Genomic DNA, 26,634 nt, shown 5'->3' with positions numbered 1-26,634 from the left:
AGCTGACAATAGACATGTGGTGTAGCTACTTGTTTGTGGGAATCTGTGGAAATCGCTTTGGAAAAGGTGTCTGATAAGGGGTAAAATCCTAACTTGCATTCAAGTCAAATGTTCACTTAGTCATACATTGATGACAATTTGAAATGTTGTTAGGACCGTATTGATTCATATTAACCCCCTCAGCTCCAACCCCAGGCAGGCAGCCCTACATACCTGGGTGCATGGTTGATAAGGGGCTGTGTCTTGTACTTTGGGAACTTGTAGGACTTGAACTCGTCCATGGAAGAGATCCCAGGCCAGCTGTCCTCTGTGGGTGTGCCTGGTTCAGGGGGGTGGGGGGAGAAGATTTTCAGACATGCAGGAGAGCTTAAAGACCCAGTGCAGTCAAAAACATGATTCTCCTGTGCTTTATATACATTCCAACACTATGAGGTTGGAATAATACTGTGAAATTGTGAGAATGATGATAATGCCCTTTTAGTGTAAGAGCTGTTTGAAAAGACAGCCAGAAATTTCAGCCTGTTTGGGTGGGATGGAGTTTGCAGTTCCAAACCTCTTTGCCAAAAAGAGCACATTTTCTGTTTTCCTCTCCTCACTCAGACCAGTCCAAGACAGTGCTAGCTAAATTAAACAATCACAGTACGGTACTTAATTGTTACCCACAAATGATTTGATATATATATATATATATTTGAAAAAACAAACGGCTGCATTGGAGCTTTAATCATAAAAAATGAGTGCCTCGGTTAAAAATAGACTTCGATAAACAACTCTTCCAAAGACAATTGTACGTGTGGTGCTGTGACATATACAAGCAAACTAAAATGATTAACAACACACAACAGTGCACAACATTCAATTACATATGCAAGAGAGAGCAGAGAGAAAACTGATTCAATTGTAGCATGGCATGTTGTATTTGTGTTCCCGCCACCAGGTGGCAGCACTCACCCAGCAGTCTAAAGATGAGATGCAGTTCGTCCTCCACAGTCGAACCAGGGAACAGAGGCCTCCCGGCAGACATCTCATAGAATATACACCCCACACCCCTGGGGTCAGATGGATTAGGTTAGGGTTCAAATAGATGTAAAACAAGTCAATGCATGTCTTTATTAGGGGAGTCTATACACCCCCTTTCACTTAACTATCCCTGCCCTTCACTGTAAATTAGGTGCATGGCTATTCTCATTATTCAGGGCGTAACATAAGGACCGCCAAAAGTGTGACAGATATAGGGGTCAAGATGGCTTTCAGTTTTGCATATATATCATTCAGATTAGATTAAAAGATCATGGCTCATTATAACCCTCAAGCAACGCTCATGGTTCCCATGTTGGTTCTCTCATGGTTCTAGATCACCTCAGCCCACTCACCACATGTCTATCGGTGTGGAGTACTCTGAGGAGCCCAGTAGAACGTCAGGAGGCCGGTACCAGAGCGTCACCACCTCGTTGGAGTACGTCTTAGTGGGGACTGACTTGGCCCGGGCCAGACCTGGAACAAAATAACAACGAGGGACATTTCAGTCAGACTTTACTGAATAGACAGGCTCAATGTCAGCAAATCATGCCAAATTGAGCCAAGCTGACCTGGACTGCGCTGGCCTGGTTCCGCCTCCACCATAGTTGCTGGAACCAAACCATGTGAAAAGAAAACCATCCGAGCCAGCTCAGTACGGTTCAGGTTAGCACGATAGTGTGAAAAGAAAAACATCCGAGCCAGCTCAGTATGGTTCAGGTTAGCACGATAGTGTGAAAAGAAAACCATCCGAGCCAGCTCAGTACGGTTCAGGTTAGCACGATAGTGTGAAAAGAAAAACATCCGAGCCAGCTCAGTATGGTTCAGGTTAGCACGATAGTGTGAAAAGAAAACCATCCGAGCCAGCTCAGTACGGCTCAGGTTAGCACGATAGTGTGAAAAGAAAACCATCCGAGCCAGCTCAGTACGGTTCAGGTTAGCACGATAGTGTGAAAAGAAAAACATCCGAGCCAGCTCAGTACGGTTCACGAGTGTGTGAAAAGCGTACTTGAGGAAAAACCAGCGTTTTCAACCCCTAGAACCCAGGGTAGAATGAGAACAGATCTCTCACCGAAGTCGGCCAGTTTGAGCTCTCCTCGGTCGTTGATGAGCAGGTTCTGAGGCTTCAGATCTCTGTGAAGAACCTTCCGTTTGTGACAGTAAGCCAGCCCTCGCAAGATCTGGAACAAGAATATCTGAGCCAAAACAACAAAGATGTCAGCTCTCTCAAGGCAGCCAGATACTCGCAACTGTGTAAACACCAGCAAAATTATGTTATTCTATCTTAAGCTATGTGAGTGGGGAAAAAGAGTGTAGTAGTTTCCCAAAAATCTCCATTGGATAAGAATGTTAAGTTATTTTTACAGAGAGAACTTCCATTTGAGGTGTGACACATTTCAATTCTTCGAGTTGACTTTGCGCTAGTCACCAGCAGAGAGCAGAGCGAGGATGTTTTCTACTACAGAAGGAGCCTGGTCTCTGTGGAAACAGGGAGGCCTTGGCAGGCAAGCCTGTAGTGTACTGTAGACACTCACCTTGACGTTCTGCATGCTCAGGATGTTCCCACAGTCGTCCATGTACTGCTTCAGGTCCTTGTCCTGCAGGAGAGAAGACAAGATGCGTCACTGAACGAAGCAGCAACTCAGAAACACCACAACCCAATACCCTACTCAACAAATTGGATGCAGTCTATCACAGTGCAATCCGTTTTGTCACCAAAGCCCCATATACTACCCACCATTGCGACCTGTACGCTCTCGTTGGCTGGCCCTCGCTTCATACTCGTCGCCAAACCCACTGGCTCCATGTCATCTACAAGACCCTGCTAGGTAAAGTCCCCCCTTATCTCAGCTCGCTGGTCACCATAGCATCTCCCACCTGTAGCACACGCTCCAGCAGGTATATCTCTCTAGTCACCCCCAAAACCAATTCTTTCTTTGGCCGCCTCTCCTTCCAGTTCTCTGCTGCCAATGACTGGAACGAACTACAAAAATCTCTTAAATTGGAAACACTTATCTCCCTCACTAGCTTTAAGCACCAACTGTCAGAGCATCTTACAGATTACTGCACCTGTACATAGCCCACCTATAATTTAGCCCAAACAACTACCTCTTTCCCAACTGTATTTAATTTATTTATTTTGCTCCTTTGCACCCCATTATTTTTATTTCTACTTTGCACATTCTTCCATTGCAAAACTACCATTCCAGTGTTTTACTTGCTATATTGTATTTACTTTGCCACCATGGCCTTTTTTGCCTTTACCTCCCTTCTCACCTAATTTGCTCACATTGTATATAGACTTGTTTTTTTACTGTATTATTGACTGTATGTTTGTTTTACTCCATGTGTAACTCTGTGTCGTTGTATGTGTCTAACTGCTTTGCTTTATCTTGGCCAGGTCGCAATTGTAAATGAGAACTTGTTCTCAACTTGCCTACCTGGTTAAATAAAGGTGAAATAAAAAAATAAAAATTACCTCGTACCCTCCACATCAACTCGGTACAGGTACCCTGTGAGTATAACCAAGTTATCGTTTACTCATTGTGTATTTATTCCTCGTATTTCTATTCTTTTTTTCTGTTTTTCTCTCAGCATTGTCGGGAAGGGCCCATAAGAAAGCATTTCCCTGTTAGTCGACACCTGTTGTTGACAAAGCATGTGAGAAAAAACCCATTTGATTTGATTGATTGGACCAGGCTGTACTGTCCCTGATACTATCATGTGCTGTCACATCATATTCTAATCGTCAGTGATACGAGGCGTCAGAAAGAGGATGTTGTTCTCACCAGGTACTCGAAGACTAGCGTCAGGGACTTGTCGGTGTGGATGATGTCGTGCAGGGTCACTATGTTGGCGTGTTTCAGGTCCTTCAGTAAGGACACCTCTCTGATAGCAGTGCAAGGTGCTCCCTCCTCGTGCTCCAGTCTGATCTCCTTCAGAGCCACCAGGTTGTCTGTCAGTTTACTCCTTCCTTTAAACACTGTAGCATACGTCCCCTGGGGGGGAGAGAGGGGAGAGAGAGGGATGAGAGAGGGAGAGGGGGATGAGAGAGGTTGTCTATCAGTTTACTCCCCCCTTAAACACCCTTAGCATGCATATATCCCCTGGAGGGAGAGAGGGAGGGATAGAGAGATGGGTGAGAAACTTTAAAGCGAGACCTCACTTACTTCGGGGTCAAGATCATTTGAGATTTCTGTGCTTTGCTCAAACGGATCCCCTCACACACTGATTATCAGCTAAGAGTAGAGGTCAAGGTCTCTATTAATTCAATGACGAGGTGAAGGGGCAATGACTGAGTGTCTAAGTCTAATTAATGACCATGGGAAACTAGCAGGTGTGGCCTTTAAGATAGCGGGAGATTTGGGAGTGGAAACACACACACAGATGGTCACAGACACACACACACAGATGGACACAGACACACACACACAGATGGACACAGACACACACACACCTCTCCTAATTTGTCCAGTTTGATGTAGGTCTCCAACTTGCCAAATCCAATTTCTGACTAAGAGAGAAAAAGAAAGGAGCAAACAATATTATTAAATGAGGCTTATGTCCTCGTTAGCAGTGACGGGTTCACACACACACACACACACACACACACACACACACACACACACACACACACACACACACACACACAGACACACACGCGCGCAGGCATGCACACACTTCACAAATCCTCCTAACGGCCTCACGTGTGCGTGTGTGTCAGAGAGAGATCGTGAGTGAGTGAGTGAGTGCGTGCACATGTATGTGCGTGCTCTATATGTTTCCATCCCATCCCTTCCTCCACAGACTGGGGCTAATTCCATCTAACACTGGACGGACCATTAGCCTTTATGGCACGAGAGGGAGCAGAGGAGAGGCAGTTTGGTGCATGTGAGTGGAAGCATGTGATTCTCTCAACAGAACAGAGAACCGTACTGTTCCTCTCTTCTCATCCTGACAGAGGCAAAAGCATTAACACATACACTCACTCACACACACAGAATACAATTATGTAGTGTGCTCGCTGACAGATGCCCGAAGCATAAACACTAACATGTAGCACAATTATGCAGTGTGCTCGCTGACAGATGCCCGAAGCATAAACACTAACATGTAGCACAATTATGCAGCGGTGCTGACTCAGGTCACTATGAGGCTAGATGTAAACAGATGACAACAGGCAGAGTAGAAGAGACAGTCCTGCTGTGAGCCCTCTCTCATTTTCAGTCTCTCTTGGTCTCTTTCTTTCACTCTCCCCAAAAGTCTCTCTCAATCTGTTTTTCTCCTGACTGACTTGGTCTTCTCTCACACAGTTTTTATCGACATGTTGTCTGTCTATTTCTCGCTCTCTTTCGCTCGGTTTCTCTCCTTTCCCTCCATCTCCCCCATCCTTCACATCTCCCCAGTGTGTGTGTGTGTGTCTCTCACCAGTGATGCTCTTCGGGAGCGGCGGCTGAGGGGCTGGTCAAAGGAGGGGCTCGTCAGCTGTAGTTTCTCCAGGTAACCGTCTGGGATACGGATGTCAGCAGGCAGGGACAGACGCTTGTTCAGATCCTACACACACAAAGAGACAGACAGAGAGAGAGAGGGAAAGAGAAAGAGAGCGAGGGGGAAAGAGAGAGAGAGAGGAGAGAGAGAGAGAAAGGGAAAGAGAGAAAGAGAGAGAAAGAGAGAGAGAGAGAAAGAGAGAGAGAGAGAAAGGGAGAGAAAGGGAGAGAGAGAGAAAGAGAGAGAGAGGGAAAGAGAGAGAGAGAGAGAGAGAGAGAGAGAGAGGGAGAGAGAGAGAAAGAGAGAGATGGTGAAAACAGTGAGTAAACATGCTAGTGTAAATCTTGAACACACCGTGTTAAAACTTAGATAAACAGAGAAAGCTCCAAACAAATACTGTGGACCCTAAACTAAATGGTGGACGAGACCCTTGGACCAACACAGCCACTGCTAGCCTCATGAACAACCTACTTTAGACTCCATTAGCCCAGGGCTTCCCAAACTCGGTCCTGGGCCCCCCTCTGGGTACACATTTTAGTTTTTGCCCCAGCACTGCACAGCTGATTCAAATCATCAAAGCTTGATGATGAGTTGGTTATTTGAATCAGCTGTGCAGTGCTACAGCAAAAACCAAAACGTGCACCCAGGACCGAGTTTGGGAAAATCTGGTTAGTTTGTTTGTGTGTGTGTGTGTAATGAAGGGTGGCCCCTGAGGCTGTGTAACAGACATGGGATCATGTTATCCCCAGAGGAGCCTTGTCCCAAAACATGAGCCTGATGACGTTATATAAAAACTACTAAACACACACACCCATCCACCCTGGATAACTTCCCATAATGCAATTCCTCTATTTGTTAGATTACTGAATGTTAATATCTTTGCCTGTGTAAAATCCACTCCCACCCCTTCTGAAGCAACACTGAAGTCACACCGGGAAACATTCAACTGCATCTACTGTATGCGACACGATAAGTACTGAACTTTCAACAAATGACCAGTGTTGACTCATATAAACCTAGTGTTGAGATAATCTACAATTTATTGGCGTTGACTCCTATATATACTATTTAGACACTGACTGACTTGACCCTTTGTGTTTGTCTGACTGAACGTGACCTCATCTGCCCTTTGGTTGTATGTTGTAACTAGCGGGATGTTGATTTATACTCCATATGTTAATAGAATATCAGTATGTTTATGCCTTAGGGAAGTGTTATTGCTGCTATTCCTGGACTGCCATTCCATTTGTTTAAATGACAGAATCCCCCCCTCCAGTCGTCCAATCAGCCGGTCCTAATCCTGTACAACGGTGCCCATCTGGAACATATTACAGTCTGTAATCCCAGGCAGTGATGTAATCCCAAAACAGCCATGCTTCCTCCCTAGTCTAGCACTACAGGAGTAGGGTAAGAAATCCCGCTCAGCGCTCAAAGTCTTTTCCAACCGCTCTGCTAAAACCCGTTCCACAGTCACAGGAAAAAAAACTGCTGCTCCAAATTCACTCCATTCATTAAAATCACCTCGACCTACCATTTGGTTTTGAAGTACTGAAACCAAACCATATGATTTGAAAGAAAAGTACTTGAATAAACATGAAAAGGTGAATGTAAGAAGTGCTCATCATTTCAAATAGGCTACATGTCATATTAAACAGCATATAAACACTCTAAATAGGTCAGGAGCCAGACAGGGAGCATAAGAAGGAACGAAGATGAATTATTTAGGCTACATTATCTCAATTATTTCAAGGCTTTAGCCTACAAAGAAATACATTGTGGAGCATTTACGAGTAGGCTGATAGGAAGTCAGGGGGTATTAAGCGCCAAATGTGATTTTATTAAATCATTATAGTCTATAAATTGTGCATATAGGCTGTGACTTACTTAGAATGAAATACAAATTAAACAAACAGTGCCTTTGAATTCACTTAGATTCAAAAACAACTTTTGCCAGAGTCTGTGGTTTTAGGCTCATGTGCGATGGCGATCAGGCCAGCAGTGGAGAATATCCTCTCCACACTTGCAGAGCCGCTGGGGATGCTAAACACCTTTTATGCCACTCTGGCCAGGCTAGGCAGGAATGCAGAGTTCTTTAAAAAAATATATATATACTGTATGTAGCCATAAAGGTTTTTAGGCAAAATAACCCAATCAACACATAAAACTCCATGAAAGTTGGAATATGTCAGGCCTATTGGGCCAAAATCAATTATGGCCTTTTGTATAGATAATAGAACAAAAATGAAGGAAACTTTTAAGAGATCAAATTTTTTTTGTTCATAATGAGACAGTGAATTATCTACCCACCTCGTTCCTGTCTTTTAGCATGTACTGTAGTAGGTCCACCGTCGTGCTTTCGGGATATGTGTCTTTTCAGATTTCACAATCATTCTTTAGGTCTGGACATTACATCACAAGAAATGGCTCTTGGTTCTCATCTTTGTAGGTATCCTTTGTTTTGCACCAGTTTATTTATGAAAATATTTAGCGAATTCCATGACAGTAGCTAAAGCAAGGGGCTATTGGCAGCACACAAGTAGCCTACAAATACATGCTGGGCCAGGCATACCCTGAGCTTGTGAAGTGAGCACTAGATTTGGGAATCTCGCTCCGTGCTCCAGTCAAATTGGGCACGCTCCTCGCTCTGCTCCAGCTCCACTCACAGACACAGCGGAGGCTCAGTCACGGAGAACAGGGAATCCCCTCCTGCTATTTGGAAGCTACGTGTTCTAAGTGTGTATGATGTATATGATCAGCCTGGGTACCAGTCTGTTTAAGTCATCATTCCACTCCCATGCCACTCCTTGGAGTGAAATGTTAGCAAAACAGTTTGTGGATTTCAGGCTAGTGTATGATGTTTTATACATTCTGTATGGTGGATAATATATTCTATTCTTCTCCTATGTGCCTTACAGGCAACGTCACCCAGGCGTGCTGGTAGGAGCTGTGTGATAGGCCCCAGGGAGCACGGCAGTGTGTACTGTAAGGATCTGCTATTGATGGAGCAGTGGGACAGAAAGGCTCCTAGGGTGTATGGCTCCTTCCTCTCTCCCTAATGACACTTGCGCCACTCACCGGGCATGTGATGTGTTGTGGTGCTCTGGGCTGAAGCTGCGCTGCCTGAAGGGAGCCAATTGGAACGGCTCAAACCAACACACAAAAAGCAGGACTCTGCGAGTAGATTCAAACAGGAGCTAGTTAATCTATTGTGGATCACCTACAGGAGGCAGACAGGAGAGACCGGTGGTAGAGTTTGTGGTGTTTCACGTTACAGTGTAGCCCCGCTGACATAAGCTGCTTAACATTTTGGGGGGGTTGGTCGTTTTTAATATGGCCTGAACACTTGGCCTGCATCCCAAATGGCAGAGGCCGGCTATTGGTGACTGTTTAACAGTCTGATGCGCCTTCTTCATCTCACTGTCTGTGTGAAGGGACCATTTCAGGTTGTCACTGATGTGCACGCCAAGCAACTTGAAGCTTTTGACCCTCTCCACTGCGGCCCCGTCCATGTGAATGGGGGCGTGCTCTCTCTGCGGTCTTCTGTAGTGCACGATCAGCACCTTTGTTGACGTTGAGGGAGAGGTTCTTTTCCTGGCATCACTCCGCCAGGGTTCTCACCTCATGCATGTAGGCGGTCTCATCGTTGTTGGTAATCAGGCCTACCACCAATCAGGCCTCTGTCGTCAGCAAACATGATGATCGAGTTGGAGACGTGCTTGGGCACAAACAGGGAGTACAGGAGGGGGCTGAGCATGCACACCTGTAGGGGCCACCATGTCGAGGATCAGCATGGCGGAGGTGTTGTTGCCTACCTTCACCACTTGGGGTCGGCCCGTCAGGAAGTCCAGGACCCCGTTGCACAGGGCGGGGTTCAGACCCAGGGCCCTGATCTTATTGATGAACTTGGAGGGCACTACTGTGTTGAAGGCTGAGCTGTAGTCGATGAACAGCATTCATAGGTCTTTTCTCTTATCCAGGTGGGATAGGGAAGTGTGTAGTGCAATGTTGATTGCGTTGTCCGTGGATCTGTTGGGGCAATATGTGAATTGTAGTCGGTCTAGGGTGCCGGGTAAGGTGGAGGTGATATGGTACTACACCAACCTCTAGTTAAGGTGAGTGCTATGGGACGTTAGTAATTTAGTTCAGTTACTTTCACTTTTCTGGGTATGTGAACAATGGTGGACATCTTGAACAACAGACTGGGATATGGAGAGATTGAATATGTCCGTAAACACTCCAGCCAGCTGGTCTGCACATGCTCTGAGGACGCAGCTTGGAATAACGTCTGGGCCGAAAGTCTTGCACACTTAAAAACACACTTCACTGACTTACTCACATTGGCCAAGGATGTTGTTTTCCTCGAAGCAGGCGAAGAAGGTGTTTAGCTCATCCGATTAATTAGGGCCGATTTCAAGTTTTCATACCAATCGCTAATCGGCCGATTACATTGCATTCCACGAGTAAACTACGTGGCAGGCTGACCACCTGTTACGCGAGTGCAGCAATGAGCAGTAAGTTGCTAGCTAGCATTAAACTTATCTTATAAAAAACAATAAATCTTCACATAATTGCTCGTTAACTACACATGTTTGATGATATTACTAGTTTATCTAGCTTGTCCTGCGTTGCATATAATCAATGCGGTGCCTGTAAATTTATCATCGAATCACAGCCTACTTCACCAAATGGGTGATGTTTTAACAAAAGTGCATTCGCGAAAGAAGCACAATCGTTGCACGACTGTACCTAACCATAAACATCAATGCCTTTCTCAAAATCAATACACAGAAGTATATTTTTTTAAACCTGCATATTTAGTTAAAAGAAATTAATGTTAGCAGGCAATATTAAACTAGGGAAATTTTGTCACTTCTCTTGGGTATATGCAACAGTTTGGGCCGCCTGTATCGTTGCGAACTAATTTGACATAATTATGACATAACATTGAAGGTTGTGCAATGTAAAAGCAATATTTAGACTTAGGGTTGCCACCCGTTCGATAAAATACGGAACGGTTCCGTATTACACTGAAAGAATAAATGTTAATGATCAAAGGCTCATATTTCTGTGTTTATTACATTATAATTAAGTCTATGATTTGATATTTGATAGAGCAGTCTGACTGAGCGGTGGTAGGCAGCAGCAGGCTCGTAAGCATTCAAACTTTACTGCGTTTGACAGCAGTTCTTAGCAATGCTTGAATCACAGCGCTGTTTATGACATCAAGCCTATCAACTCCTGAGATTAGACTGGCAATACTAAAGTGCCTATAAGAACATCCAATAGTCAAAGGTATTTAAAATACAAATGGTATAGAGAGAAATAGTCCTATAATTCCTATAATAAACTACAACCTAAAACTTCTTAACTGGGAATATTGAAGAACTGGGAATATTGAACCAACAGCTTTCATATGTTCTGAGCAAGGAACTGAAACGTTAGCTTTTTTACATGGCACATATTGCACTTTTACTATGTTTTTGCATTATTTAAACCAAATTGAGCATGTTTCATTATTTATTTGAGACTAAATAGATTTTATTTATGTATTATTCTAAGTTAAAATAAGTGTTCATTCAGTATTGTTGTAATTGTCACTATTACAAATATATATATATTCAAAAATATTTTTTTAATAATAAGACTTGCTGTGTGAATGTGTATACCGCAGTAGCTGTTCATGAGGAGTGCCAAATTGAGCAAGGATGGGAAGATTTGATTACCCGATGTCTAGTCCTGGCTCAAACCTCTTTGTACGCATACAGTCCATCAATAGAGAATAGATGTGCTCTCTGTCAATATGCTACAGTATGAAAGCCAATACATCATGTGTTGACGTCATGAGAATAATCACCCGAGGCTTTTGATGTTTGTATGAATGCCCACTGATTTTTCTTTTCAGTTTTTGTTTGTTCCCAAGGCAGGTCTTGTTGCTATGTACTTGGCTGGAAAATCACCACTCTCTTTTCCTAGTGGATATCCCTCAGCATACGCACTTTATAGTCAAATGTTTTTCAAAGCCAAACATCCACATGCAATTGGAGGCTTGAAACCACCCCATGTTAAGCTGAGGTGAGAACATCTGGATAGTTTGATGATAAACAACAGTAATAGTCGGGTCTGTCACACGGATGGCTTCATCAGGCATATGAGGACCTGCGTGTGGTGTCCCAGCAAACCATAATTGGTTTTGTAAAAGTTCCCAGAACATTCGTTAGGTCACGGCAAATGTTCTCAAAACACAAAGAATGTCCAGTCGTAATGATGATTTATAAAATGTTTGTATAAAACACTCACCCGACGTTGCAAGAACACATGAATTAAATGTGTTCTTTAAAGGTATACAAACATTGTCTAATCGTCAGTGTGACTGGACAGTTTTTGTGTTATGAGACCATTTTCTGCAACCGAACAAATGTTCTGAGAACTTTCACAGAACAAATTTTGGTTTGCTGGGAAAACATTACTGGTACATTGTGTTATTATTTCCAAACTGAAATGGTCCACCCACACAGACAGCGCGGTGAAGAAGGCGCAGCAACGCCTCTTCAACCTCAGGAGGCTGAAGAAGTTCAGCTTGCCACCAAAAACACTCACAAACTTTTACAGATGCACAACCGAGAGCATCCTGTCGGGCTGTATCACCGCCAGGTACGGCAACTGCTCCATCCACAACCGTAAGGCTCTCCAGAGGGTAGTGAGGTCTGCACAACGCTTCACCGGGGGCAAACTACCTGCCCTCCAGGACACCTACACCACCCGATGACACAGGAAGGCCATAAAGATCATCAAGGACAACAACCACCCGAGCCACTGCCTGTTCACCCTGCTATCATCCAGAAGGCGAGGTCAGTACAGGTGCATCAAAGCAGGGGCCGAGAGACTGAAAAACAGCTTGTATCTCAAGGCCATCAGACTGTTAAACAGCCATCACTAACATTGAGTGGCTGCTGCCAACATACTGACTCCAGCCACATTAACAATGTAAAAATTGGTGTAATAAATATATCACTAGCCACTTTAAACAATGCCACTTAATATAATGTTTACATACCCTACATTACTCATCTCATATGTATATACTGCACCATATACCATCTACTGCATCTTGCTTATGCCGTTCTGTACCATCACTCATTCATATATTTTTATGTACATATTCTTCATCCCTTTACACTTGTGTGTATAAGGTAGTTGTTGTGGAATTGTTAGGTTAGATTACTCGTTGGATATTACTGCATGGTCGGAACTAGAAGCACAAGCATTTCGCTACACTCGCATTAACATCTGCTAACCATGTGTATGTGATTTGATTTGTTACATTACCTAGTAACCTAATGAGAACATTTGAGGAATGTTCTGTGGTGGTTGTTAATGTCAATGTTGAAAAAATGTTTTCATCCTGCTGATAGATAAAACAAACCCTAACTAAAGAAATGCTACTGTTAAAAACATTTGAAATGATTCAAAACCTGTCCTCCGAGAGAGTATGATTCGATCCCAAACAACACTTCCTTTCCTCCGTATGAGTTGGTGAAGCAGTGATGGGGGGGATGAAGGGGGTGTCAGACTCACCTCTGCGGAAATGCGTCGGTTGCCCCTGTTCCTTAGACACACCCCTGTGGGAGACTGCACCTCGTCTGAGCTCGTCCCTGACGCCTGGTCACTCTCTCCATCAGAACTCATCTTCATGTTCTCATGGACAATGTCTGAGAGAGGGGGAGAGGAGGGGAGGCGGGACAGAGACAGAGAGACACAGTGGTTGATAAGACCAGGGGGCCCATAAACGTATGAGTGAGGTTATTCTTTCCATCAACTCAACTTGATGTCATCCACAGCTGCTGCTGCTGGGAACTATAGCAGCCACTCCCTGGTTAGTTTCCACTGTCCTGCCCTCTCCCCTGACTCAAGTGACACTGTGTGTGTTTCTGTGTCCATGCCCGTGTGTGTGTGTGTGTGTGTGTCTCACCGAGGCGGCTGCCGTTGCGGGGCATGGCCATGAGAGACCCTCCTCCTCCTATGACACTCTGAGGTCTCCGTAGTGGGGGCTTCTTAAAGGGACCAGTGTACTGGTGCAGAAAGGAGTTAACACTGTGGGCTGAGGGGGGGAGACCATGACCGTTCCTCACCATGGGCTCTGTGGAGGGGGGAGAGAGAGATCTCTGTGACAACCAGTTCAGTTCAGTCCAGTACATACAATACAGACACCTTGGCTTGGGGCACCATCTATCATACTGTAGTTAGGGTCTGGAGGCTACACCCTGTTTTAGTCAGGTCATATGGTCAGACTGAAAAACAGCTTCTATCTTAAGGCCATCAGAATGTTAAACAGCCATCACGAACATAGAGAGGCTGCTGCCAACATACAGACTCCCCTCACTAGTCACTTTAAATAACGCCACTTTAATAATGTTTACATATCCTACATTACTCGTCTCATATGTATATACTGTACTTTATACCATCTATTGCATCTGTGTACATATATTTATATGTACATATTCTTATTCCATCCCTTTACATTGTGTGTATAAGGTAGTCGTCGTGAATTTGTTAGATTACTTGTTAGATATTACTGCACTGTAGGAACTAGAAGCACAAGCATTTCTCTACACTCGCATAAATGTGTATGTGACCAAAAATGTTTGATTTGACCTGTCAGAGGGATTGATTGTTTTGGCAAAGGAGAAATGCTCCCTAACAGCAATGTAAACAAATTTGTGCCCAAAATGTGTTTTTGTGCTTATGGAATATTTCTGGGATCTTTTATTTTAGCTCATGAAACATGGGACCAACACTTTACATGTTGTGTTTATATTCTTGTTCAGTGTATATTGTTTCTCAACAGGGAATCCATGTTTACTTGACAGAACACAATCTTTTTTCCTCGGTTTAGACACAATAAACTCAACTGAAAGAGTAGACTAGACAAATGTGTTTCTTACTAGATTACTAATACACCGCCTTTCCTCAACGTCCCACCCACAGAGATTGATTGACAGGTCTGGAACTGTACCAACTCTGTGACTCACACACATTCTGCCACCACACCTGATAATCCCACCCACAGTGATTGATTGACATAACCGTTAAAGGGATAGTTCACTCAAATTACAAAATTACCCTAAGCGAACATAGTAGCTCAGCCGATAAAATACATAATTTGAAGAACAAACATCTTTGTGGCAATTCATATCTTAGAACTAAAACTGTAAACATCACCTCAATCTCAGGTGATATCTATAGTCCTGATCATATAGGACAATGACAATAGGTTAAAGATCGAGGAAGAGCATTACATTAGAGAGGAAACAAACAATGTCCATCAACACAACAGATGACCACAAACAAACTCCCTCCCAGAGTTTACTAGATAACACATACAGGCACACACATTAAATCTTGTATCCCACTACTACTGCTGTGTGCCCCTGTTATGTTGTTGTGTTACACAATCAGATCAAGGCTAAGACATTAGGATTCATCCCAATGATTGACACCATGGTGGGTTCATCTGATCTCATCTGGCCACTCCATTCTGTCTCCTCGCTCTCTGAGACTTGTACTGTCCCACACACTGCAGAAAGCCCAACGCAATCCCTCTCCGCACAGAATACACAGGTGCGTACACCATGCTCATGGGCAAACACAATCGCACACACACAAGTAGAGAACACACACACACACAAAACAACATCCTCTGTAGGACAAAAGGAGAGGGGAGCCGGGGAAAGGGAGAGGGAAGCTGAAGCTATTGAATAATTTAAGGCGAGGGGATCTGGGGAAAACCATAAGAAAGCCAGGAGAGGAATAACGAGATAAAACGGAGGAGGAGGACGCCCAGCTGCTCTCACAGTCCTCCAAGTCGCCATGGCAATGTCATGGAAACTCTTGAACGTTCCAGACCCTGAACAGGCAGCACCATAGCAACGTCGTGGCAGCCACCGTCAACAGCAGGCGCTAGACCATCCCAAGCTTAGAGATAACTAACCAGCTATGTCACCTTATCTTTGTTTTGACGCCTCGCCGGCTACAGCCTTCACTGGACTCGAACATGAAGAAGTAACACCGATGATGATGATGATGATGTGTGTGTGTGTGTTCCCGGATGTTAAAGAGAAGAAGAAAAAGTATCTGCTGTGTGCAGTGAAACGAGACACAAGCCAGACGTAGGCTTATCCATCGACTTACGGGTACATTCGCAAAACTATTCAGACCCCTTCACTTCTTCCACACTGTTACGTCACAGCCTTATTCTAAAATGGATTCATATTATTCATATTTATCTCCTCCCTCTACACACAATACCCCATAATGACAGGTTTTTAGACAACAACAAAAAACGGAAATAACTTATTTAATAACTCATTTGCGATGAGACTCTAAATGGATTAATTGGACTTGATTTGGAAAGGCACAAACATGTCTATATTATATAAAGGTCCCTTAGTTGACACTGCATGTCAGAGCAAAAACCAAGCCATGAGGTCGAAGGAATTATCAGTAGAACTCTGAGACAGGATTGTGTCGAAGCACAGATTTGAGGAAGGGTACCAAAACATTTCTGCAGCATTGAAGGTCCCCAAGAACAAAGTGTCCTCCATCATTCTTAAATGGAACAAGATTGGAACCATCAACACACTAGAGCTGGCCACCGGGCCAAACTGAGCAATCAGGGGAGAAGGGCCTTGGTCAGGGAGGTGACCAAGAACCCGATTGGAGCTCTGTCAGAGTGGCTGAGTTCCTCTGTGGAGATGGGAGAACCTTCCAGAAGGACAAGCATCTCTGCAGCACTCCACCAAATCAGGCCTTTATGGTAGAGTGGCCAGACGGAAGCCACTCCTCAGTAAATGGCACATGAAGGCCACTTGGAGTTTACCAAACAGCACCTAAAGAACTTTCAGACCATGAGAAACAAGATTCTCTGGTCTGATGAAACCAAGATTGAACTCTTTGGCCTGAATGCCAAGCATCACGTCTGGAGGACTTAGATGCACTATTGTAAAGTGGCTGTTCCATTGGATGTCATAAGGTGAAAGCACCAATTTGTAAGTCGCTCTGGATAAGAGCGTCTGCTAAATGACTTAAATGTAATGTAAATGGAGGAAACCAGGCACAGCTCATCACCTGGTCAATACCATCCCTACAGTGAAGCATGGTGGTGGCAGCATCATACTGTGGCAATGTTTTTCAGCGACAAGGACTGGGAGACTAGTCAGGATGAAGGAAAAGATGAACAGAGCAAAATACTTGATGAAGAGCTGCTCCCCATCCAACCTGAAAGAGCTTGAGAGGATGTGCAGAAAAGAATAGGAGAAACTCCCCAAATACAGGTGTGCCAAGCTCATAGTGTCATACCCAAGAAGACGCGTGGCTGTAATCACTGCCAAAGGTGCGAGTAAATGTCTGAATATTTGCAAAAATGTCTAAAAACCTGTTTTTGCTTTGTCTTTATGGGGTATTGTGTGTAGGCACAGCCAGAAGAGGACTGGTCACCCCTCATAGCCTGGTTCCTCTCTTGGTTTCTTCCTAGGTTCTGGCCTTTCTAGGGAGTTTTTCCTAGCCACCGTGCTTCTACACCTGCATTGCTTGCTGTTTGGGGTATTATGGGTTTCTGGGTTTCTGTACAGCACTTTGAGACATCAGCTGATGTGAGAAGGGCTTTATAAATACATTTGATTGATTGATTGATTGATTGATTGATAAGGAGAAAAAAATTGATTTTAGAATAAAGGCTGTAACGCAACAAAATGTGGAAAAAGTGAAGGCGTCTGAACACTTTCCAAATGCACTGTACATTACATCCACATAACCACACATTCACACATACACTCTCCCTCACCCCCACACACACACCCTCACTGCTGTCTTTGACGCCGTTCTCCTCTATAGTAATCTGTTCAGCCAGTTCAGACAGAGACTCGTCGATGGTCTGACTCCCTCTCAGAGTCTGGGACAGCCTCCTCCTAAACCGCTTCATCTTCTCCATGGAGCTCTCTGGAAGGGGAGGCCTGGGGATGGAGAGAAGAGGGGACAGTCAGTTACACACACACACACACACACACACACACACACACACACACACACACACACACGGCCTGGGGAGAAAAAGATACCCCACACACCATTACTGTTAAATGACCCCACTGTTTATTCTGTTGGCTGGAATGTTAACGCAGAGAGAGGAGTCGGACACAGAGCGGAAGAAAAGCTACGGAGGACACACACTCTCTCTCAAAAAAAAAGAAAAGAGGGACGATAAAAGTATTAGAATACATATGGCTGGGAGTTCTTCTTGATCAGCCCTGGAACATGATATAAGGCCTTCAAAAGCGAACCAGAGGGTAAAACAGTGGGTCTTTCTTGGACAATGACTGCCAGTACTCCTTGTGCTTGAGGAAGCATGACAAATAGGTGTATCTTGTCATGCAAGTGTGCGTGTGAAAAGGTGTGCTTCTTTTGAAAAGCACTCCCTGTGTGAGTGAGGTCTGAGCAGGCCCCAGCATGTTCGTGGGCAGGTCCCCTAATAAATATTAAAGATTTCACAGAGAATATAGCCATCAATCACACCTCAAGCTATACACACTAATTCCACATCTACAGTAAAATGAGTTTATGAAAAAATAACCATCAAACACCAAACTGCCGCAAGATAAATATCCTAGTAATCGCACTTCTATAGTTAAATGAAGACAAAAAGAAGACAAGATTTATAGCTACTGACTGGAGCGAACACAAGAACCTATCAACACTCAAGGGAAACAGGCCTAATTTAGGAGTCAGTAATATAGAGCCTAATGAATTTCCCCACACTGGAAAAACCAATGTATTGGGAGAGATAATTATTCATGTAGCTCCGGGACGGAACTAATCTAGTGTGAAGAAGAACCTAGAGATCAAAACATACACACATCATTTAGACCAGTTGTACGCCGAGTGTACAAAACATTAGGAACACCTGCTCTTTCCATGACATAGACTGAATCCAGGTGAACGCTATGATCCCTTATTGATGTCACCTGTTAAATCCACTTCAATCAGCGTAGATGAAGGGGAGGAGACATGGTTAAAGGAGGATTTTTAAGCCTGGATACAATTGAGACATGGATTGTGTATGTGTTCCATTCAGAGGGTGAATGGGGCAAGACAAATCATTCTAAGTGCCTTTGCACGGGGGTATGGGAGTAGGTGTCTCGCGCACCGGTTTGAGTGTGTCAAGAACTGCAACGCACCAAAGGACATCCATCCAACTTGACACAACTGTGGGAAGCATTGGAGTCAACATGGGCCAGCATCCCTGTGGAACGCTATCAACACCTTGTGGAGTCCATTGCCCTGGCGAATTGAGGCTGTTCTGAGGGCAAAAGGGGGTGCAACTCAATATTAGGACGGTGTTCCTAGTGTTTTGTACACTCAGTGTTTAACAGTCCTCGTAACTTATTTCCAACAGTGGGTAAAACATGATGCATTGGGAGAGATATATGTTTTATTCATAGGGGATGGAATTCATGTGAACTGGAGCGAAACAAGAACGAATCTATCAACATTCAGGGAAAAATAGATCATTTTGACATGAGTTAAATAGGCTAATGAATTTCCCACACTGGGGAAAAAAACGTGATGTATTTGAAGAGATTGATGGAGTGATGGCACAGCCCATGAACTGTGTTAGCAGATGGTAAAGCAGGGGATTCGTGAGAGAATGGCGAACAGGACTAGCATAGGCTGCATCCAGTTCATGTCACATTGCATCACCATTCAGTGTGTGAGAGAGAGACAGAGAGAGAGAGAGAGAGAGAGAGAGAGAGAGACAGAGAGAGACAGAGAGAGACAGAGACAGAGAGAGACAGAGAGAGAGACAGAGAGAGACAGAGAGAGAGACAGAGACAGAGACAGAGACAGAGACAGAGAGAGACAGAGACAGAGAGAGAGAGAGAGAGAGAGAGAGAGAGAGAGACAGAGAGAGAGACAGAGACAGAGACAGAGACAGAGACAGAGACAGAGACAGAGACAGAGACAGAGACAGAGACAGAGAGAGAGAGAGAGAGAGAGAGAGAGAGCAGAAAGATTTCAAGTGTATTTGTGTGAGAGAAAGTGAAAGCAAAAGAGGCGGAGAGAAAACAATTGACAGAGAAGGGAGTGAAAAGAAAAGGACATGCTGGTGCAAGAGAGGTGAGAGAGATGTGAATGAGGGAGGTTGCTTTTCAACCTGCTGATTCAGACACCTCCCTCCCTGCCAATGTTCTCTGGCCTTAGTGAGGGGGAGATTACAACACTACTACACATGTGTCCGTTTGTCTGTCTGTACTGGGGATGAGTAAGAAGAGACATGAGGCCACATGAGTTAGGCCCTGAAGGTCTGTCTGTCTGACTAATAGTCTCCATTACAAGCCTTTGTCTTCCCAAACATCACTCAGGAGCTGGAGAGAGATGTCAAATACAACACGGAGTAAGGCAGGGGGAAAAAAGTTGTTTTGAAGGAAAGCTACTAAACTAAGCTACCATCTATTCACTGTCTGACACATAGCTCCCCATTCATTCCACTGATTAGGGATAGTCGGTGACGATTCCTGCCCTTCTTTCGCATTCTATTATTGCTCCGTGATTTAGCTCTGACAACTCTTCCAAAATGTTACAGCCTGCTCCTCCGGTCATAACAAAAGGCCATTTCAGGACAGCGGAGGCGAGGGACTCAGTCGGACTCTGGAGTCATCACTGCCAACGAAACAGCTCATAGCCTTCTTCTCATTTCTCACAGTTGAGGGTACAGCTCAGCCTCGGAGCACACTGTCTTCCATGGAGAATGAATGGATGGATGGATGAATGGATGGATGAATGAATTTCACCAGAGTAAATGAATGAATTTGACTAGAGTTTTGATGGCAGTTTCTAACCCATCTCATCCTTGTTCGCATCCCCTCATCCCATTCTGTCCTCTTTCCATGGCTTGGCTCTGTGATCTAGTCTGGAGCCCTGGAGAGTTGGATGTGATCCCTGCTCCCATGAGTAAGTAGGCCGTGCAGAGGACTGGGCTCCAGATCCACTGGGTTAAGGTCAAAGAATTAGTCCCATTCAAGCACTGATTCGGATTTGTTGCCGTGGCAACATTCTCTACCCAATGTCTAAATGTAAAGTCCCTGCAGGAGACTAGGATGATATTCTGTCTCTCGGTCTCTTTTCATCAAACCACCTGGCTTACGGCACACACACACACACACACACACACACACACACAGTCTGTGGTCACACACATAGTTAACCATGATTTCCCCAGATGGACAAACTGATAGTTCCAGCTGTATGCAAAATTGCATTTCACACATAAGTTTGACTGGCATGGACAGTGGGGATAGGAGGGGGCAGGGGAAAGACTAAGAGAAGCAGGGTAAAGGAGAGGAGGAAGAAGAGGATGTAAGCAGAGAGTAGAAGTAGGTTAAGCAGCTCAATAAGACCGGGCCTTATGCGACAAATATGTGGTACGTAAACTTGCCACCAGGCACACAACTATTATTTGACTGTGTCCCTTTCAGGAAATGTGTCTTGCATCTCAAACATAACAGCATCACCACATGGAGTGCATGTCGGGCAATTCCAAGGTGACGGTGACGAGGAGACTCACTTTAAAATGTATGACAAGCAAAAACCATTAACTGCAAAGTTTAACAAACCATACACCTCTATGCAGAAGTCTACTTTTAACAATTCCCACTGGACATTTTACTAAAACATTAACTTGACGAACAATGCAGATACAAAGTTTAGTAACGGAATGACAGTAAAATCATTTTTTATATGACCACGTTTTTTTCCAAAAACACAACACTCTACTCCGAGTTAAGACTAAAAGACTGCAGAAAGAATGGTGTGTCAGCTATGATATGACCCTTTGAGTTGGAAAATATATATATCTTGGTTATTAAACTACAATTAGTGAAGTGGATTAACACCCGGTAACAGAATGACATCATGGGTCCCTGATCTGTACAATACAGAAATGCATAATTATGAATGTCATTCTCTTCATGGTGATGTATCCTGAATAGATACACAAAACTAGACATATGTAATATCTTCCTTTGCATACTGGGGCATTATTCTACACACAGGCTATTATTCTAATGAGCTCAACCCCAAACAAGACCAAATTTGGTTGGTCCAGACCAGAACAAATCTGTACCAATCATAGATGTCCAAACTTGTGAAACATACATCACAATACAGTACAGTAGAGCACAGTAGAGAAAAGTATAGTATAGTTCAGTACAGTAGACTACAAAGAAGAAAATAGTATATTTCCATACAGAAGAATACAGTACAGAAAAGTATAGTTCAGCACAGAAAAGTCCCGGAGAGTAGTATTATATTGTACTTCACTCATGTGTACTCTACGCTACTGAACTATACACTACTTTTCTGTTCTCTACTCTACTGTGCTCTACTGCAACAGTGGTTTGTGACTACTATGACTTCTCGATGTGGCCAATTCAATTGAAGTCATTCTGTTACTGATTTTTTGGGTAACTCTGTTACCGTTGTGGTAGCAGAGCGACGCGTTTTAATCACTTAATAATTAATAATGTAACCCAGGTCAAGAAATGGGGTAAAATCATGTGAAATGTGAGAGAAACGACCAACTAGAATGTCAGCCAACCAAATCCTTTAGGTCCCGCCTTTGACAGTTCAATCGTTGCAATCTCGAGCAAGCCTTCTAGATGAAGAGGCATTTTTATGACAAACTTTCTCCTGGTTGTGAAGTCAGAAAACTGCGCTAAAATTAGAAATAAAACCTAGACATATCTTCAGAGAAACACTGACAATTGATGATCCATTCATCGCATCGTCTTGAGAAGAGGTTGAATGGGTTGATGGACCAATTACTTGGTGTGTTTTATTTTGCATGAATGAAGCCACTGTATTAGCGCTGCGTTAGCAGGCCAATGCTAACTTTTCTATATGTTAGTGAATATAAAAGTGTCATTTATGCTAATTGCTCAGCAAACTTTTGTAGAAGTAAAAATACTTTTTCCATGTGAACAATATTGTAACACTACAGATGCATTTCAAATCAAATCAAAGTTTATTTGTCACGTGCGCCGAATACAACCTTACAGTGAAGTGCTTACTTACCGGCTCTAACCAACAGTGCAGAAAAGGTATTATGTGAACAATAGCTAAGTAAAGAAATAAAAACAACAGTAAAAAGACGACAGTGAAAAATAACAGTAGCGAGGCTATATACAGTAGAGAGGCTATATACAGTAGAGGTGCTATATACAGTAGAGAGGCTATATACAGTAGAGAGGCTATATACAGTAGAGAGGCTATATACAGTAGAAAGGCTATATACAGTAGAGAGGCTATATACAGTAGAGGCTATATACAGTAGAGAGGCTATATACAGTAGAGAGACTATATACAGTAGAGAGACTATATACAGCTATATACAGTAGAGAGGCTATATACAGTAGAGAGACTATATATACAGTAGAGAGGCTATATACAGTAGAGAGGCTATATACAGTAGAGAGGTAGAGAGGCTATATACAGTAGAGAGCTATATACAGTAGAGAGGCTATATACAGTAGAGATATACAGTAGAAAGGCTATATACAGTAGAGAGTAGAGAGGCTATATACAGTAGAGGCTATATACAGTATATACAGAGGCTATATACAGTAGAGAGGCTATATACAGTAGAGGCTATATACAGTAGAGGCTATATACAGGCTAAATACAGTAGAGGGCTATATATATATACAGTAGAGAGACTATATACAGAGAGAGGCTACAGTAGAAGGCTATATACAGTAGCTAATACAGTAGAGAGGCATATACAGTAGAGGCTATATACAGTAGAGGCTATATACAGAGGCTAGTAGAGGCTATATACAGTAGAGGCTATACATACAGGAGAGGCTATAATACAGTAGAGAGGCTATATACAGTAGAGGCTATATACAGTAGAGAGGCTATATACAGTAGAGACTATATACAGCTATATACAGAGAGGCTATATACACAGTAGAGAGGCTATATACAGTAGAGAGGCTATATACAGTAGAGGCTATATAGAGTAGAGGCTATATACAGTAGAGAGGCTATATACAGTAGAGAGGCTATATACAGTAGAGGCTATATACAGTAGAGAGGCTATATACAGTAGAGAGGCTATATACAGTAGAGGCTATATACAGTAGAGGCTATATACAGTAGAGAGGCTGCATACAGGCACCAGTTAGTCGGGCTGATAGTATGTACATGTAGATATGGTTAAAGTGACAATGCATATATGATGAACAGAGAGTAGCAGTAGTGTAAAAGAGGGGTTGGCGGGACACAATGCAGATAGCCCGGTTAGCCAACGTGTGGGAGCAGTGGTTGGTAGGGCCAATTGTGGTAGTACGTACATGAAATGTATAGTTAAAGTGACTATGCATATATGATAAACAGAGAGTTGCCATGCGGTAGTAGATAGAATAGTCTATGACTGGGGTGGCTGTGATCTTTGACAATTTTTAGGGCCTTCCTCTGACACCGCCTGGTGTAGAGGTCCTGGATGGCAAGCAGCTTAGCCCCAGCGATGTACTGGGCCGTGCCCACTACCCTCTGTAGTGCCTTGCAGTCGGAGGCTGAGCAATTGCCGTACCAAGCAGTGATTCAACCATGCTCTCGATGGTGCAGCTGTAGAACCTTTTGATGATCTGAGGACCCATGCCAAATCTTTTCAGTTTCCTGAGGGGGAATAGGCTTTGTTGTGCCCTCTTCACAACTGTCTTGGTGTGTTTTGACCATGATAGTTTGTTGGTGATGTGGACACCAAGGAACTTGAAACTCTCAACCTGCTCCACTACAGCCCCGTCAATGAGAATGGAGGCGTGCTCGGTCCTCCTTTTCCTGTAGTCCACAATCATCTCCTTAGTCTTGGTTTTGTTGAGGGATAGGCTGTTATTCTGGCACCACCCGGCCAAGTCTCTGACCTCCTCCCTATAGGCTGTCTCGTCGTTGATCAGGCCTACCACTGTTGTGTCGTCTGCAAACTTAATGGTGTTGGAGTCGTGCCTAGTCGTGCAGTCGTGGGTGAACAGGGAGTACAGGAGGGGCACTGAGCACGCACCCCTGGGAGGCTCTGTGTTGAGGATCAGCATGGCAGATGTGTTGCTACCTACCCTCACCACCTGGGGGCGGCCGATCAGGAAGTCCAGGATCCAGTTGCAGAGGGAGGTGTTTAGTCCCAGGATCCTTAGCTTAGTGATGAGCTTTGAGGGTAATATGGTGTTGAACGCTGAGCTGTAGTCAATGAATAGCATTCTCACATAGGTGTTCCTTTTGTCCAGGTGGGTAAGGGCAGTGTGGAGTGCAATAAAGATTGTATCATCTGTAGATCTGTTTGGGGTGGTATGCAAATTGGAGTGGGTCTAGGGTTTCTGGGATAATGGTGTTGATGTGAGCCATGACCAGCCTTTCAATTCACTTCATGGCTACGGATGTGAGTGCTACGGGTCTGTAGTCATTTAGGCAGGTTGCCTTCGTGTTCTTGGGCACAGGGATTATGGTGGTCTGCTTGAAACATGTTGGTATTACAGACTCAATCAGGGACATGTTGAAAATGTCAGTGAATGCACCTGCCAGTTGGTCAGCACATGCCCGGAGCACACGTCCTGGTAATCCGTCTGGCCCCGCAGCCTTGTGAATGTTGACCTGTTTAAAGGTCGTACTCACGTCGGCTACAGAGAGTGTGATCACACAGTCGTCCGGAACAGCTGATGCTCTCATGCATGTTTCAGTGTTGCTTGCCTCGAAGCGAGCATAGAAGTGATTTAGCTCGTCTGGTAGGCTCGTGTCACTGGGCAGCTCCCGGGTGTGCTTCCCTTTGTTGTCTGTAATAGTTTACAAGGCCTGCCACATAAGATGAGCGTCGGAGCCGGTGTAGTATGATTCAATCTTAGCAATGTATTGACGCTTTTCCTGTTTGAGGTTCGTCGCAGGGCATAGCAGGATTTCTTATAAGCTTCCGGGTTAGAGTCACGCACCTTGAAAGCGGCGGCTCTATCCTTTAACTCAGTGCGAATGTTGCCTATAATCCATGGCTTCTGGTTGGGGTATGTACGTACAGTCACTGTGGGGACGGTTCAAGTCCGAGCTCTGGCTTGGCCACTCAAGAACAATGAGAGACTTGTCCCGAAGCCACTCCTGCGTTGTCTTGGCTGTGTGCTTAGGGTCATTGTCCTGTTGGAAGGTGATCCGTCGCCCTAATTGGAAGTTATGAGCACTCTGGAGCAGGTTTTCATCAAGGATCCGTCTGTACTTTGCGCCGCTCATCTTTCCCTCGATCCTGACTAATCTCCCAGTCCCATGCCTCTGAAAAACATCTCCACAGAATGATGCTACCACCACCATGCTTCACCATAGGGATGGTGCCAGGATTCCTCTAGACATGACACTTGGCATTCAGACCAAAGAATTCAATCTTGGTTTCATCAGACCAAAGAATCTTGTCTTTAGGTGCCTTTTGGCAAACTCCAAGCGGCTGTCATGTGCCTTTTACCTTATATAGGCAGGTGTTTGCCTTTCCAAATCAGGTCCAATCAATTGAAAATTTTCACAGGTGGACTCCAATCAAGTTGTTGAAAATCTCAAGGATGATCAATGGAAACAGGACGCAGCTGAGCTCAATTTCGAGTCTCATGGCAAAAGGTCTGAATACAGTTTTTTTTATCCATTTGCAAAAATGTCTAAAACCCTGTTTTTACTTTGTCATTATGGGGTATTGTATGTAGATTGATGAGGAAAGGTAACAAAATGTGGAAAAAGGTCTGAAAACTTTCCGAATGCACTCTAATGTATAAGTTTATTATTTCAGATATCTATTATATGAAAAAACCATAGACGATGGTGTCCAACAAATGTGCCATTTTTATGTTCTTACCTTTCGCTATTGGATAAGTTTTGGCCTGCTTATTCAACATCCAGGGCAGGTTTTTGATGGAGTTTGAGTATTCTTGGAAGGCGAGCGAGAGATCAAGATGTTCTATTGCATGCAGAAGAAAGAAGACATCTGAAGACATGGGTAAACCAAAAGGTCGCTGGTGAAAATCCCAGAGCAAACTGTGAAAAAATCTGTCAACGTGC

General features: G+C 44.0%; 1 protein-coding gene across 4 annotated transcripts in view; it reads right to left on the bottom strand.

Annotated features, from left to right (window-relative positions):
- The window catches only part of LOC115109718 (cyclin-dependent kinase 17-like), a 51,561-nt gene that overhangs the window by 8,619 nt on the left and 16,308 nt on the right, over positions 1 to 26,634 (bottom strand). For 3 of the 4 annotated variants that reach the window (XR_010461142.1, XR_010461143.1, XM_029634986.2), the window contains exons 2-12: positions 17,362 to 17,516; positions 13,475 to 13,642; positions 13,081 to 13,214; positions 5,446 to 5,571; positions 4,475 to 4,531; positions 3,807 to 4,016; positions 2,553 to 2,615; positions 2,090 to 2,213; positions 1,374 to 1,494; positions 952 to 1,049; positions 214 to 319 (exon numbers count right to left, since the gene is read on the bottom strand). Coding sequence is in view for 2 of the 4 variants with exons in the window: in XM_029634986.2 (XP_029490846.1) it covers positions 214 to 319; positions 952 to 1,049; positions 1,374 to 1,494; positions 2,090 to 2,213; positions 2,553 to 2,615; positions 3,807 to 4,016; positions 4,475 to 4,531; positions 5,446 to 5,571; positions 13,081 to 13,214; positions 13,475 to 13,642; positions 17,362 to 17,516 (1,362 nt within the window). In the remaining 2 variants the exon portion in view is untranslated. The remainder of the gene's footprint in view (positions 1 to 213; positions 320 to 951; positions 1,050 to 1,373; positions 1,495 to 2,089; positions 2,214 to 2,552; positions 2,616 to 3,806; positions 4,017 to 4,474; positions 4,532 to 5,445; positions 5,572 to 13,080; positions 13,215 to 13,474; positions 13,643 to 17,361; positions 17,517 to 26,634) is intronic. The other variant, XM_065009897.1, reaches the window with a different exon arrangement.

Source organism: Oncorhynchus nerka, linkage group LG25 (assembly GCF_034236695.1).
Source record: "Oncorhynchus nerka isolate Pitt River linkage group LG25, Oner_Uvic_2.0, whole genome shotgun sequence".
NCBI classification, from domain to species: Eukaryota; Metazoa; Chordata; class Actinopteri; order Salmoniformes; family Salmonidae; genus Oncorhynchus; species Oncorhynchus nerka.
The sequence above is the reverse complement of the archived record's forward strand: the minus strand, read 5'-3'. Positions and strand labels throughout refer to the sequence as shown.